Consider the following 15,132-nt stretch of genomic DNA (forward strand, 5'->3'; position numbering starts at 1 on the left):
TCAATCACAAATCAAATAAGACTGAAGCCGAGCTATTAGAAATGAAATAAATAAGCAATCATGACTGCTCAATAAGCATGAAAAGAAACTACATAAACTTTATAAATGAATAAGATTTAGTTTTTAATGGAGCATGTTTTATGTGTGCAATTATTTTTTCGTTATCAAATGATGTCTTTTCGCTAGGTCCTGTTTGTGAAGATCCTGGACATCCTCCTGATGGAGAACAAATTGCTATTAGCTATGAGCAAGGTGCAGAAGTGGAATTTTCTTGCACACGACCTGGATACGAACCATACAGTGCTGAGCCTATCAAATGCGATAAAAGTATGTATGCTGTTTAACAAAAACAGGTGGTGTGAAGACCCCCAAAAAACTTTTGTTGGGCATAAAAAAGACCATGATTTTTTTAAACATAAAATTTAATATTTTTAAATCAATTTTTAAAAAAAGACTTTAGTGCCTTCAGTTATCATTTAATTTACATTCGTGCATTAAACTGAATTTGAAATTGATGATTTCAAAATGCAAAAATGTATTTCAAATGTTTCTCCTCCAAAAACTTTCATAATCTGATGTTAAATCAGTTTGAATGCAGAAGCATATATTTTAAGCCAAATGTAAATGTACATACACATACATATAAAATCTATAAATACAGAAAAAATTAGGAAAATAAACAAATTGGGTTGTGTTATGCCATATAAAAATCAAACAAGTAAAAGGTTTTTCAAAAAGCAAGTTGTTTTTTTTTTTCGATTTAAATAAGACAGATGGGAAAAAAAGAATTTTTTTTAAAAAATAGAGTTAAACTACTCTTTATATATAGAGTTGGTGTCTGAAAATAGAAAGCTGCCCGTTCTTAATTGTCCAAATAAGAATTTTTAGCGAAATATAAGATCATGTCACACTCTTAAAGCTAGATTGCCATAACTTGAGAAAAATGGAAAGCGGAGAAATTTTAAAATTAGATACATCTTGGAACGTTCTCTATACCTTATTGGAGAGGCAGGTTTATTTTCATTACTTTTAAAAGTTTTCAAGATGGCCCTGGAAGTGCATTTTCATCAATTTCACTTTTTTAACCCCCGACACACAAAGGAAGGGGGTTATAAGTTTGACGTGGCTGTGTGTATCTGTCTGTGACACTCTAGCGCCTAAATGGATGGACCGATTTTGAAAAAAATTTATTTAAAAGGAGAGTTGATTGAGAGTGTTCTTAGCTCGGTTGCGTCTTTGGATGACATTAATTAACAAAGGTATTAATTAAAAACCTCTAAAAGTTTTTTTTGCAATTTTTGCTGTGAAAACATTTTAAAAATTTAGTACCAAAATAAAGATTTTTTTTTCTGCGTCTGATAGAATATGTTTGGAACTTCCATGTTATATAGAATTCAAATTATAACGCATTTTAAAGCAGATTTTAAATATGGCTAGGCCTTTAATCACAGGGTTGGTAACCAAATTCATTGTTGGACGACAAGGAAATTCAAAGCAATGATTTAAAATTTTAATCTGTTGCTAGTTTCTATTTATTAACATAAAATACTTGTAATTGATTTTGATAATATAAGGCTTTTAAAAAAGGATTTTCAATTTTTCCTCTTAATTCTTCATTTGCAACTCAGTCGGGGTTTTTAAAATTTTTAATTTTAGTTACTTGTTTAAAAATATATTTGAGCTTTTTTTTTTCACTCCCATAATTTAAATTTGATTTATCTCCACACAAAATACACACATAGTATTCATTGTTTCAAAAAAAAAAAAAAAAAGAGGAAAGCAAATAAATTAGATTAAGAATATTTACATTAAGAAGTTTAGCAATGTTGTGATTTGTTTTGTTTTGGTAAATAAAATGATAATTACAAAAATTGCACATTTTTCCCAAACTTAGATGCAGAGTGTAAAGTCATAAAACCGATCGGCATTGCCAGTGGCATCATCCCAGACTCTTCTATCAATGCTACCTCACAGCGACTCAATTATGAAGCTAAAGTAAATGAATTTTCCTCTCAGTGTTCTTTATGGTTGCGTTTGCATGCCTTGACCGGTAGCTACCCATTGGTTAATCACATGACAGTTAAAGATGTCAGCAGTTACTGATTGGTTGTTCCCCAACCAATGCTCTGTCAAACGCTTTTGGTTGATCACTGGTTACTTGCGCAAACAGGGGCGTAGCTTTTGGGGAGGGGGGACAAACCCCCCCCCCCCCTGAAACGTTAGTCACAAAAAAAAAAAAAAAAAGAGGGAAGAGAAAGGAAAAAAAAAATTAATTTGAATTCTGACACTTTGAATTCAAATTATGTTTTTCGCAATCACGAACTGAGACAGGATCCTACTCATTGGAGTTATTGTTTCTAGAAACGGCTCCTGTCCCCCCAAGCCTGCCTCTCCTCCTGGGCGGTTACGTGTGCATAGTTGTGTGTGTGCGTAGACCTGTGTGTATGCACGTAGGCGTGTGTGAGGGTATGTGTGTAAAGTCGTGTGAGGGTATGTGTGTGTGTGAACGTGCGTGTGTGTAGGACATGGACGCCTCCGACCAGGAGAAGCGGATAGCTCGGGACCGGAGCAGCCGCGCCACACCGCCTGCAGAGGACGGTGTCCGGTGGTGCTGCAGGCGCCCCAAGTCCAAGCTGAAAAGGGCACGGACCTCAAAAACGGTCAAATGAGAACAATAAGCAATCGTGATTGCTCCAAAAAAAGAAGAAAAAGAAAAAAACCATCAAAACGACTTTTTTCTGAGTAACAAAGGTCAAAAATTCACTTCGCTCCCCCCCCCCCCAATGCCATTGAAAATATGCTCCCTCAAGCATAAAGATGCCTCCCTATGCTGAGACATTTTCTTGATAATTGACTGAAATTTGACACTTTGCTTTAGAAATGAAATTGATTTGTTAAATCCTCGTATATGCAGCCTTTCTTTGTCATAGATTCTGCAAATTGTTAAATATGTTTAATTTTATGAGCCGCGCAGTGGGAATATTGCATACAGTCGAATCTGTATATTTCGAATTTCACATTAAAGAAAAAAAATCGAGAGATAGATCTAGATTATTTCTATTAGCTTAATTCGGATTAAAAAGTAGAAAACAAAAAAAGACTTCTATTTATAATACCCGAAAATTGCTGTTGCTCTCTCAAATAGATATTTATGTAAATTCTAAAGCAGCTGTTGCGCATCAAAGTAAGTTTCTAAATTCAAAAGCTCTTACCACACATTTAACCTCTTCAACGCTTCCAAAAGTCGCGAGGCAGTGAAATCATTTGAACTATAGTCTTCAGATATTCCTTTTATTTCTTGGTGTAGAAATTGTGACACAAGCAACTTGGACAAACACTTGAACTTTTTAACTGAGAAAAATTTAATTATAACACAATAAACTACAATGTTAGTTGCAAACAGAAACTTGTTAGTTATTAAACACAACATGAAGATTTCAGTAATGAACTCGAGCAAAATGTGAAGGACTGTGAACTATTACATACTGCGATAACATTCTAAAGACTGCCGCATACTGATAACAATTGCAACTGCCACGAGGTGCGCGAGTTCAGCTAATTTATAGAAACTTAACTACTCAGTTCAGTTCTTAGGCGTTTTCCACAGCAGCTAATAAAATTAAAAATAAAGACTTGAGAGGAGAACAGATGGTATGCATTTGAACGATAACTTTCTACCGCCTATATTTCTTCCCTAACTTTTTTAATTCAAATTTTATTAACTGCTTTAAAATTAGCATAAATGTAAATACATAAAAAGCAACATATAAATATAACGATATGAAAAGCAATTTCATTAACGGAACACGCTCATCAGATGTTTGATTTCCCTCTGATTTGGATAGACTGGTTTTGACAAGACGTTGCTAGAAAATTTCACTTTAAATTGAATGGAGGGAAAAGAAAAAAAAGTTGAATTTTCCATAACATTAAAAAAGTAAAAAATACTTTGCTTTTGTTTTGTTTTGTCTGACACAAGTATCGGAATGGGGGTACCCCATTCCAAAGTATATGATTCACCCCCCCCCTCTTATTTTTTTAATACAAAAAAAAATTACATACACACACACACATATATATATATATATATATATATATATATATATATATTTATAAAAGAAGACCCCCCCCCCTCGAAAGTCGGGTCTAGCTACGCCTCTGTGCGCAGATATGGCGCAGACGAATAGCATGCAGGTGAAAAATATTATAATTGGTCAAGAATGTCACGTGGTTCAATCAACCAATCAACCAGCTTAAATTGTGATCGACCGGTGAGGCTAATAGAACGACATCGGTAGCAACCAGTTAACCGGTAGCTCTTACAGAACTCTGTGGTTAATCACTGGTCCACCATTTGAGGTATAAGAACGCAACCTTTATATTGTAACCTAATATAATTTGTATTTTTCTTTATTCTGTGATCCATTTCCAGAATGTCCGACTGAACAGCGCTACGGGTTGGTGTGGCAAGACGGAGCCTTTTACCTACGTAACTGTCGATCTCGGCCGGATATTCATCATTACCACTCTCCTGGTTAAGGGGGTGATCACCAACGATGTGGTTGGTCGACCAACAGAGATACGTTTCTTTTATAAAGTTCAAGAAGCAGAAAATTTCGTTGTTTATTTCCCTGTAAGTTGATTTGTGTGGCATATTTCAAATAACGGATACATTTTGTTTAGAGTTAATTGTGCTATCTGTGATACAACAAGAAGTTCCGTCTAGAACTAGACGAGCCTACTTTCCCGTATACCCATACTACTTTCTAGTACCTGATCAATATTCTCAAAAATAGCTAAAATCGCAAATTTTTTCAAACATATTTTTTTTAATATTTTAAGCTGATTTCTAGGAATAAAATATTCCTTACTTTTCTTCAAAAAAACGAACAAATAAAATAGCAGCACCTTTTAAACAAAGCAGCTAATACACTTCTTTCCATTAAAAAATTTTTTTAACAGCTTTCAAAACGAAAAAATAATAATAAGTTCATTAAAATAAATACATCATATAAAAAAAATCGTTTCTTTTTCCCCTGTTGCCGAAAATAATTTTTTAAACGAATTAATGCACTTACCAAAATAAAAAAAAACAATAAAATGTCAACTTAAAGAAATAATTTTCATTGTCAAAAAAAAAAATCGTCTGGGCATATTTTTCGAGTTTATTCACCGAAAACTAAATATCTAAATTAAAACTTTAGCGTGAAAATAAAAACAAATCATATCAACAATAATTATTTCACAGTTAAAACCACAGCAGTGGAGTCGGAGTCGGAGTCAATCTCATTTTGGGATAAAAGAGTCGGAGTCGAATATCCAAGAATCGGAGTCAGTCATTTGTCCTCCGTGTATAAATGTTTGCCAAAGCTACGAAGTCAGAGTCGAAGTCGGGGAGTCGGAGTCCGATTAATTGTCGGGAACAGGAGTCAGAGTCGGTGTCAGGTCCCCCTAAATTCTCGGAGTCGGAGTCGGGAGTAGGTCGTCAAGAGCTATTTCCAACAAAGTTTGTTTGAAGTAAATCCGCCTTCAAGTACGGAATCTACATTGACTTTCAGTTTCCCTGTAGGCGCTAATGTTAAGGGATTTGAACTGTTCAAAATTGAACGGAAAATTGTTCAAATCAAAAAGATATCTTATATACAAGTTTTTTATCAAAAGCTTTTTCCTACAAAGTTTGTTTGAAGCAAATTCGCCTCACAGTTCGGAATTGCTTTGAATTTCCCCGTAGGCGCTAATGTTAAGTTTTTTTGAACTGTTCAAAATTGAACAAAAAATAGTTCAAATCAAAAAGTGAAATATGGGAATGAGGTGTCCTCGCCGAGATCTTTCGAACAAAAAAAAGTTTGTTCGAATCGGACTATTCATTCAAAAGTTATTAGGGGGGGGACAGACAGACAGACAGACCGACAGACATTTTTCCCCATCTCAATACCCTACTTTCCAATTTTTAATTTTTCAATATTTATTTAATTATTTTATTTATTTTTGACTTCTTTTTGTTTTTCACGATATTTTTAAGATGCATTAAGCCTTCTTTCATGCTTTTTTCTTCTTTTTCTGACTTTTACTGGGAAAGTAGGCTAAAAAGTGCATTTGGAAATGAATTCACAATGAGAAAAACATTACATTTCTTTTAAAAAAATGAGTGAATTGTTCTATCAAAATTTTTTTAAACAAAAATATTTGTGTTTTGCTGAAACCACTGAAAAATAATGAAAGTGTTAAAAATAAAATTTATGAAACAGTTTTATTGATGCTTAAAAAAAAAATAAATAAATAAAATAAATGGATTTTTAAAAGGAATAACTAGAACCAAAATGTTTTTTATCATTTGTTTTCTTTTTTCTTTATGCGTCACAAAATAATACAGATTTTTTTTTTTTTTTTTTTTTTTTTTTTTCACTTTTGTTTAAGCCTCCCTTTTTCATTTGAAATATTTTCATGTCAATACCACACCTCACTTGAAGCTGAGAATCACGTTTTCATCCACATTTTGTAATTAAAGGGATTAATTTAATTCAAGTTGAGCATAACTTCTCTTTATGCTTGTAATTTTTATTTATTGTTACAACAATTCCATGCATTTTTTTTTCTCTACTACCATCCATTTATATTTTTAGAACTTCAACCTGACAGAAACTGATGCCAACTTTGGGGCTCTATCTGTCATTAATTTGCCCTTGAGTGTGAGGGCGAGGTACGTCATTTTGGGCATCGTCTCCTACAGCAGGAATCCATGTCTAAAATTTGAACTTTTGGGATGCGAAGAGCCGAAGCAACCCGTTCTTCTGGGATACAATGCTGGAGCTCCCATCTGCATAGGTACAATTATATTGTCCTAAAGAAAATTAGATTTATGTTAAAACCATCGTGATCACTAAAACAAACAATTTTATTTCTCAGACAAAGAGCCACCGCAGTTCATAAATTGTCCAACGAAGCCCATCGTGGTCACCAGGACACTCTCTGGTCTGCTACCAGTGAATTATTCCGTCCCGGTTGCCGTGGACAATTCTGGACACATTGCCAGGTTCGAGATTCATCCTCTTGGATTCTCCCTGCCAGCTACTGTGGTTGAAGATATGACTGTGGTGTACACAGCCCATGACTCTGATGGAAATGTCGCTGTCTGTGTGGTCAACATAACTGTTCCTGGTATTGAACTTTAAATTATCAGAGAGTAATTATTAAAATTTGCTAGTTTAGATGTGATCATGGTTTTGGTTGATCTCATGATCAGATAATATAGTTACTGTCTGACCACAGATTGTATGGAAAGGCAAACATCTGGTTTAGATGTGGTAATGGACGCTTCCATTAGTTTTTAGGGATGTCAGCTTTTGCAGATGTATGTTAGCCTCCAAATTAAGCAGAGTCTCGTTCAAATGAGCTGAACACACACATCAAATTCTTACTTTTCCTTCTCAGACTCGTCTTAACTGGACAATTGCCAATTCCATACAATCTGTGGTTGGACTATTGTAATTCAGTAAATCTCAGTTTAAATATTAAAGTAAACTTGTGATTAGGAATATGTTAATTTAGACAAAGCTTTGATGAGACTGCAAAAAAGAAAAAAATAAGCGTTAATTTCGAAATGAAATATTTTCTAAGTTTTTTAAATTTTTTACTAATTTTACTTTATACTATACCTTGTTGCTGAAAATCAATATCTGTTTTTGAATCATTGTTTCCATTTTATAGCTATTGTGCATTTTCTTAAATGAGTTTTAAAATTTCATACCTCAACATGACACATGTGTAGTAAATGTTACTTATGTCATGAATTGTGTAGGGTAGGCATTTTGAAATTGTGTTAAAAGTCAAGTCTCAATAAATTTAATCTTGCTGATCCAGAGCACACAAATTTCATTTCTCAGCCGTTGGGGCATGTAACGTATGTAAACATATTGAGGTCAATATTATTCAGTATTTTGCACTATTAAGTGAACTTTTAGACTTTTAATTTTCATTATGTAGCTAATATTGGTAAATATTCCAAATCTTGTTTTTATGTGACATAGAATTTCATGAGATAGTTAAAACATCTGCTTACATAGATGTCTACAGAGTTTTTTCTTCAGATCATGCAGGAACTTTGGAAAATGGTGTGGAATTAAGATTGTTAAAAGAAAAGAATTGCATTTGATTGTATATCATTCAAATATTCTAAATATTCTCTAGAAAGGCATAAAAGTGATGTAATACAGTGTGAAATTTCCTTCTTTCTTTAACTTTAAATACTTATTATTATATTTCATTTAGATTACAACCCACCATTTCTCAGCTGTCCTCAGTCCTATGTTGTGGAGCTAGTCGAACAACAGGAAAGCTACACGGTAAACTTCAATGACACTCGTAGATTCATAAATGCCACCGATTCCAGTGGGCCTGTTTCTGTTATCCTGAATCCTGAAATGGCTGTTGTTCCCCTGTGGGGCTTCAGGAATGTCACTGTCACTGCCACAGACCTTCATGGCAATGAAGCGTTTTGCCACTTTCAAGTGGCCGTCCAACCAGCTTCTTGTGTGGAATGGTCTTTGGATGCTCCATCAAACGGAATTGTGAACTGTCTGCCAAATGATGAAAGGAATGGATTTCGATGCCTGGCGACTTGTAACAGTGGCTTTAGGTTTACTGATGGAGAACAAGCAAAAACATTTACCTGTACTAGTGGTCAGTCATGGCAGCCAATGAGTATTGTTCCCGATTGTGTTCCTGAAGGTTAGTGAAATCTTATTGTATTTTCATGAATTGTTAGTCAATTTCCTTGCTTGATGGATACTTTAAAATTCAACTGCTTATTATTATTATTTTTTAAAGTGAAACAGCTCATGCTTTTTGGATTTCTTTGCTCATATTTGAAAGTTTGTAGTCGTTACAGATTAGCTTAAAGTTTGTTTCTGGACAATCAATCTTATATAATTAAAAACTGAGCGTATGTATCTATGTAGTCATCTATGTCTGAGTTACTTCTCCCAAATGACAGTGAACTAACTGATCATCGAACCAGGTATCGATGGATTATCTTCCCGTCTTTATGTTTGGCTATTTAACATAATCCTCCGATAATAACTAATGGAGATATCAATTAAAAACTATTAATTATGACACTTGGGTTTCGAAATAAAATTCCTATTTTTTGAAGGCTTTCCTCCCTTCAAATTATTATTCAGTGCTTCATCTCAACTTTCCGTAACAATGCTTTTATTAAAATTTATAGTGTGATGAAAATCATTGAGAGGAAAGATCTGTTACCATTTTTGTTTCGCGAATATGAACAAGTAAAATTCTTGCTTTTGCTTTAAAAGGTTTTCCTGTAATCAGGGGATTTAAAATATTATTTTTCCGCAATCTGCCGCAAAATTTCACTGTTTTTTTTCTATGCAAGCCTGAGTGTTGAACATGCGTCACTTGACATAAATTTTATTTTCGAGATAGACCATGCAAAGCCGGGTGACGCAGCTAGTAGATCATACACTTTGCAGATTACCCAAAATTGAAAAGGCATCCCATTAATAAATCAGAGTTTTCTGCTATCTGGGTCCCAGTGAAAACACATCTGGGATTTATTCCCCTCTCCAAAACACTTCTAATTCTATGCCACACTGGCAGTCCTAGTGTTAATATATACAATGAAATCCTGTTACAATGAACTTCAATGAACTGCAAATTTTGTTTGTTGTAATAGGAAATTGGCTGTAGGGAAATTCAAGCTGTATAATGGAAATTCAATTGGGACTGAAAATTTATTTCATTGAAAGATATCACCCTTAAACTAGAGTTAAAGCCTATGCAATATACGGACAGCTGGGCTGTGACATCCAGAGACCGTACATATAGTCTCATGGAAACTGAGATTAGCAACAAACTGGTAGCTAAAATTCATTTAGCGCACATCTGTCTCTTTTTCGGTTATTGACTTCCAGGAGGAAACTGCAGTTTCTGGATGTCAAAACCGGGCTGTCGGTATATTGCATGTAGATATTATGTTGTATTGGTATTTGTTGTAAGGGGATTTCACTGTCTAAACATGCAAGGGGGGCTGTAGCATTCCTCCTTCCTAGAGAAAATTCTGCTCAAGGACGGATGCAAGGTAGGGGTGATGGGAGCGATCGCCCCTCACTTGAAGGATTCAACAACAATACTTTTTCAATATTTAATTTAAAAATAAAGAATTTTAGATGATGTTCGATGATGTTTCCGAAGGGATAAAGGCTCCCCCTCCCCTGTAAATGTTTCAGAATAAAAATTAAAAAATAAAAAACAACAATTGCAGTCCATCTTTGATGACGTTGGGGAAAAAATTGTGGTCAGAATTCTTTCTCAGAAAATATTTTAAGATTAAAATTCCAAAAAAAAAAAGGAACAATTTCAGATGATGTTTGATTTTAGGAAAATAAAGGAATCTATTCCCCCATCCTCGTGAATGCTCTTCCCACAGTTTTTCTATATTGAAGTTCAAAAACACAATTTTAGACGATCTTCGATGATATAAGAATAAGGGAGGAAGATTTCAGGGCTCAATTCCAAAAGTATTTTGGAATTTAAGACCGAAACATTCGCAATTAACATAAGTAAACCAGGATATGTAGAGAAGTATAAGTAATAAAAATTAAATCACACCCCTCCCTTGAAAAGTTCCTGGATCCGTCCTTGATTCTGCTATATTAGTCTTCTTATCAATCGATAAAACAATACTGACTTGGTAGACTTTGAAGGTTTTGAATGTTCTTCTCTTGATTTTACAGACACCAACCAAGCTGCATATGATGTCATGGCCACAGTGGATTATGCATCAGATGAACCAGTTTCAGTGCCTTGCATTAATCAATACATTGGATACCTGAGATCTTATTACACTTCCCTCAACCAAGTGCTTTCAGAGAGGTGTTCTGCCATTAATGTGAAGATGGACATCACATTCCATAACACATCCATCAAAATAAAGAGCGAAAGTGAAGTAAGAGTGAAACACTATGTGTAAACATTTCAAGTGTTATTTTAACTAAAAGAAAAGATGTTCGCAGGTCTTTTTTGTCGGATTCTATCCATTGGAAGCTGTTGATTATTAAAATAAAGCACTAATTAAATTTTCTAAATGTTAATGATACTCATTCCATTCCAAAATAGCTGCTATATTTGAATACATATGTGTTGATTATTTTGTGATTTTGTTTGAACATTTTGCCGATATTTCAGAGTACTCTGCTGTCAATTACCAACATTTATTTACTGAGCCTCTTCCCTCTGCTCTTCCCACCTTAAATCAGTACCTAATTAGTTTGAATTCATGAGCAAGAAGATAGTTTTATATGATTACTGGTGGTAGTTTTAATACAAAATGAAGCCTGCCTTCAGAGTTCTCTCTTAAGACTTACCTCTGGATGTTTGAAACCAATTTGGTATTGATTTTGGAATGCTTGGTTATAGAAGTTTGGTAAGACCTCATTTGAAGTATGCGGTTCAGTTTTGGTCTCCTTATCTCAAGAAAAATATTTCATCATTGGAAAGGGTTCAAAAGAGAGAGTTACTAGGCAGGTAAGGAGACTTTAAGATTTACGTTATGATGCCAAACTTAAAAGGCTTAATACGTATGGCCTGGAGCTAAGGAGAATCAGAGGGGACGTGATTCAGTTGTTTAAATTTATCAAAGTGAAAGATGGTAATGAGGTAAATTTTTCCATGGAAAGCAGGATGAGGGGTCATTGTTTTGAGCTATTCGAATCTCAGGCTAACCTGGAAATTAAGAAAAATTGCCACTTTAGTAGGGTTGTGGGCTTTTGGAATAGCTTGCCAGAAGAGGCTGTAATGAGTAAGGAGCTAGATAGCTAGCTTTAAGAGAGCCATTGATCTTCAATGGGGGCAACAAGTTGATTAGGGCTAGCCTAGCTGAGCCCCGAGTCTGTTGCTGGTTGTCACATATGTATTTTTATTTGTGTATTTGTGTTTGTAAATATTGGTGATCCAGGCTGTCCGAATTAATGATAGTACAGATTATACAAAATAACCTATAAATAGATCCAAGGTAGATAAGCAAACTACTGTACATTGTAAAACTTGTAATTTGAATTCAAGGGTATGAAACATAAAAAAAGCATTAGAAAAAATTACAAAAATACATTTTAAAAATTACAAAATGTGTCCTAAAAATATTTTTTTGCACTGATTTGCCTCTTATTTATACCATATGTGCATCTAAATAGGACTCCAGATTAAGCGTAGTCTGGTTTAATAGGGTCAAGATAAATGAAGGTTTTCTGTTTTTTTTTAAAGTCTAATTTTCAGAATACACTCTTAAGAGCTGTATTTGTTTAGTATGAAGTGTTGTGAATGGTTTCACTTTTTTATTGAAGAAAAAATTCTGGAGTATGGAAAAGTTTTTTCTCTCGTTTTCATTTTCAAATCTGCATTAAATAAATGTTAATTTCAGTGAACCATCGTTATCTATATTTTTTCGTATGACTTTTATTTAGCAATAGAAGCAAAAGTGCATTTATTAGTAACCTTTGCTTTAATATAAAAGTGGTTTATTTACTAAACTGTCAGCTTCCCTTCTAAGGAATCAATCATGAATTCTTTTGAAATCTAGATTTTGTATTTTATTACTCAGCAGCTGGGCCCAATTAAGATTTTGGGGCACAAGGCTAAATAATTTTTGGGGCTCCCTGTATTCAAACTTTATAATTTTAGCCATTGAATAAAACCATTTTAGACATTGACTGAAACAATTTTTGCCATTTGGAGGTCCCTAAATAGTGGGACCCTAGACCACGGCCTAGTTGGCCTATTTAGTAATCAGGCCTTGCTCAGCAGCTATTTCCGGTTAACTTTCTGTCATTAAATTTTCTGTTTTGCTTCTTAGATTGACATCAGTTACACCATCAGGATTGATCCAGTCGTGCGCCAGACTCTGCTCTACGACCTTTGTGGCTCGACCCTGGGACTTATTTTCGATCTCAGCGTTCCGAGCACATCGGCCATCATCGAACCGATTTTGAACATCTCGTCACATGGCCTCAATGGCCAGTGTCCAGGGCTTCAGGCTGTTCGTTCTCACGTCACCAGAGGCTTTGCCTGTGAAGATGGCGAAGTGCTCAATAATGTCGAAGGACAAGTGCCTCGCTGCTGTGAGTGAAAAGTTACTGTACATTTATGAATCTTGAAATGCATGTTCAACAAGTACTGAAAGATGTTTTATGCAACAAAATTAGTTTTCAATTGTTTTTTATGATAAAAACAAATGTGAACATTTTTATTGTTTTTTGAAGAAATAAGAATCTAAAATTGCTATTAAATTCCACTGAACTTGGACAATTTTGCTAAAATACATTGACTAAAAAAAATATATTCCTTAACTAATGAAAACTGAAAATAATTTTTCAGACAACTGCAATATTTTCTACTAACTTAAGGGTTTGTTTTTTTTTTTTCTACTTCAATTTTTTAGGAAAAGGGGAATTTTTGCCATTACTCATCCTATATGTTACTGGGTATCATCAGATTTTTCCAAGTCTGTTACTTTCTAAATTGAGCAACTAAAAATAAAATTAACTAGTTCTGAGGACTCAGAAGCAACCAAATGTTAGATAAGTTGTAGTTGCATGAGAGAAAAATAGTTTAAAAGTTCTAAATATATTAAGACTCAGAAAATTGAGTGAACCAGAGAGTGATGTCTTAAGCATGTCTGTTACTGGTGCCGTTACCCTTACATCTGAATCAATGAAATAACGACAGATTATAAAGCAATGAGTTATACAAAAATATTTTCTTCTGAAATAAAAATCTTTTTGGCAGTGTTTTGAAAAGGTTGTTATGTGGATTGCCCCCACTGCATTTCACTTTATATTTGTTTGCATGTGGAGAATTAACAAAATATGCATATTTTCATAAGAGCAAAACAATAATCATAAATACTTATTTATTAATTCCACATTCGTGAAAAACAAATGGCAACAAAACAGAGGTAATTTGTTTGATCCTTTGGAGAAAAGCTTCATTGAAGTAGTATGAAACTTGTAATTGAAAAGCTGATAAATCTAAAGCCTTGTGACTTTTTTAAAAGTACTTGAAGTAAATGTGTATTTACGGTACAGCTAATAATTTATTTACTAGTTTAGGTTCTATTTAGTAATGGTGCATATTTACAACACTGGGGATACTATTGAAACTGATTAATTTAAAAATAAAAATATTTAAGAAAGAAATTTAAAATATTGTAGAGTATTTTTTATATTTTTTTTAATCTGAGTCAAAAAGAAAAAAAAAGTAGCTTAAAAATTTTTTTAAAAATACAATTCAAAATGAAAACTACATATTAATGTTTAAAAAAGATATGTCTTTTTTTTTCTTCAAAATAATAATTATAATTTGAAGGAGGAACTTAATTCCCCAACTACAAAAAACAAGATGGGTGTTTGGGTGTCAATGTTTTGTGCTTATTAGCACTTTTACCTTTGCATTTGAAAACAGTCTCAATCAGCATGAAAGTACCATGTAGCATGTTTCTAAAATTAGTTATTTATTTATAACTAGCTGCGTTGCCCGGCTTTGCCCAGTCTACCTTGAAAACAAAAATTGTGTCAAGTGACATCTATTCAACAATCAAGCGTAAAAAATAAATAAAAAAAACATCATGATTTCCTTTCCAAACAATGACGACAGATATTAAAATACTTTTAAGAAATTAAATCCAGAAAGATGCATTTAAGATGCATAACCATGGAAACACAAAATAAAATAAGTTTAAGGAATTAAAATGCGAAAGAAAATGGTTCACATTTTGAATGGAATCGAGATTTCTTAAACTTGATTCAAAGTCTTGTAACTTTTTTCCTTTCGAGATAAAAGCTTATTTTTTCGACCATAGGTCGAGTTAGATCTGGAGTAAAAAAGGTCGCTTTTTCCAATGCTGTCAAAAAGAAAACTGTGGGACAATTCCTTCACTTTTTATTGGTTCATTTAATAAAGAAAGTAGTGCCTAAATTTCAGCTAAGCCTAAACAAATTCGAGTTAGAAACGTAAAAAACTCCCGCCTCAATGAAGTTAGAGCATTGGAACAAATTGCGTAGAACGTGGAAAATTCTTCCCTTTCCAACGATATATAATATTACTATTTGCGAGTAATTT

At 33.7% G+C, this 15,132-nt stretch overlaps 1 protein-coding gene across 1 annotated transcript in view; it reads left to right on the forward strand.

Annotated features, from left to right (window-relative positions):
* Window positions 1–15,132, forward strand: part of LOC129223332 (sushi, von Willebrand factor type A, EGF and pentraxin domain-containing protein 1-like) — a 161,484-nt gene that overhangs the window by 80,974 nt on the left and 65,378 nt on the right. Inside the window, 8 exon segments of the mRNA XM_054857898.1 lie at window positions 187–327; window positions 1,895–1,995; window positions 4,433–4,633; window positions 6,624–6,825; window positions 6,907–7,158; window positions 8,269–8,727; window positions 10,755–10,966; window positions 12,869–13,133. Coding sequence (XP_054713873.1) covers window positions 187–327; window positions 1,895–1,995; window positions 4,433–4,633; window positions 6,624–6,825; window positions 6,907–7,158; window positions 8,269–8,727; window positions 10,755–10,966; window positions 12,869–13,133 — 1,833 coding nt within the window.

Source organism: Uloborus diversus, chromosome 5, assembly GCF_026930045.1.
Source record: "Uloborus diversus isolate 005 chromosome 5, Udiv.v.3.1, whole genome shotgun sequence".
Lineage (NCBI taxonomy): Eukaryota > Metazoa > Arthropoda > Arachnida > Araneae > Uloboridae > Uloborus > Uloborus diversus.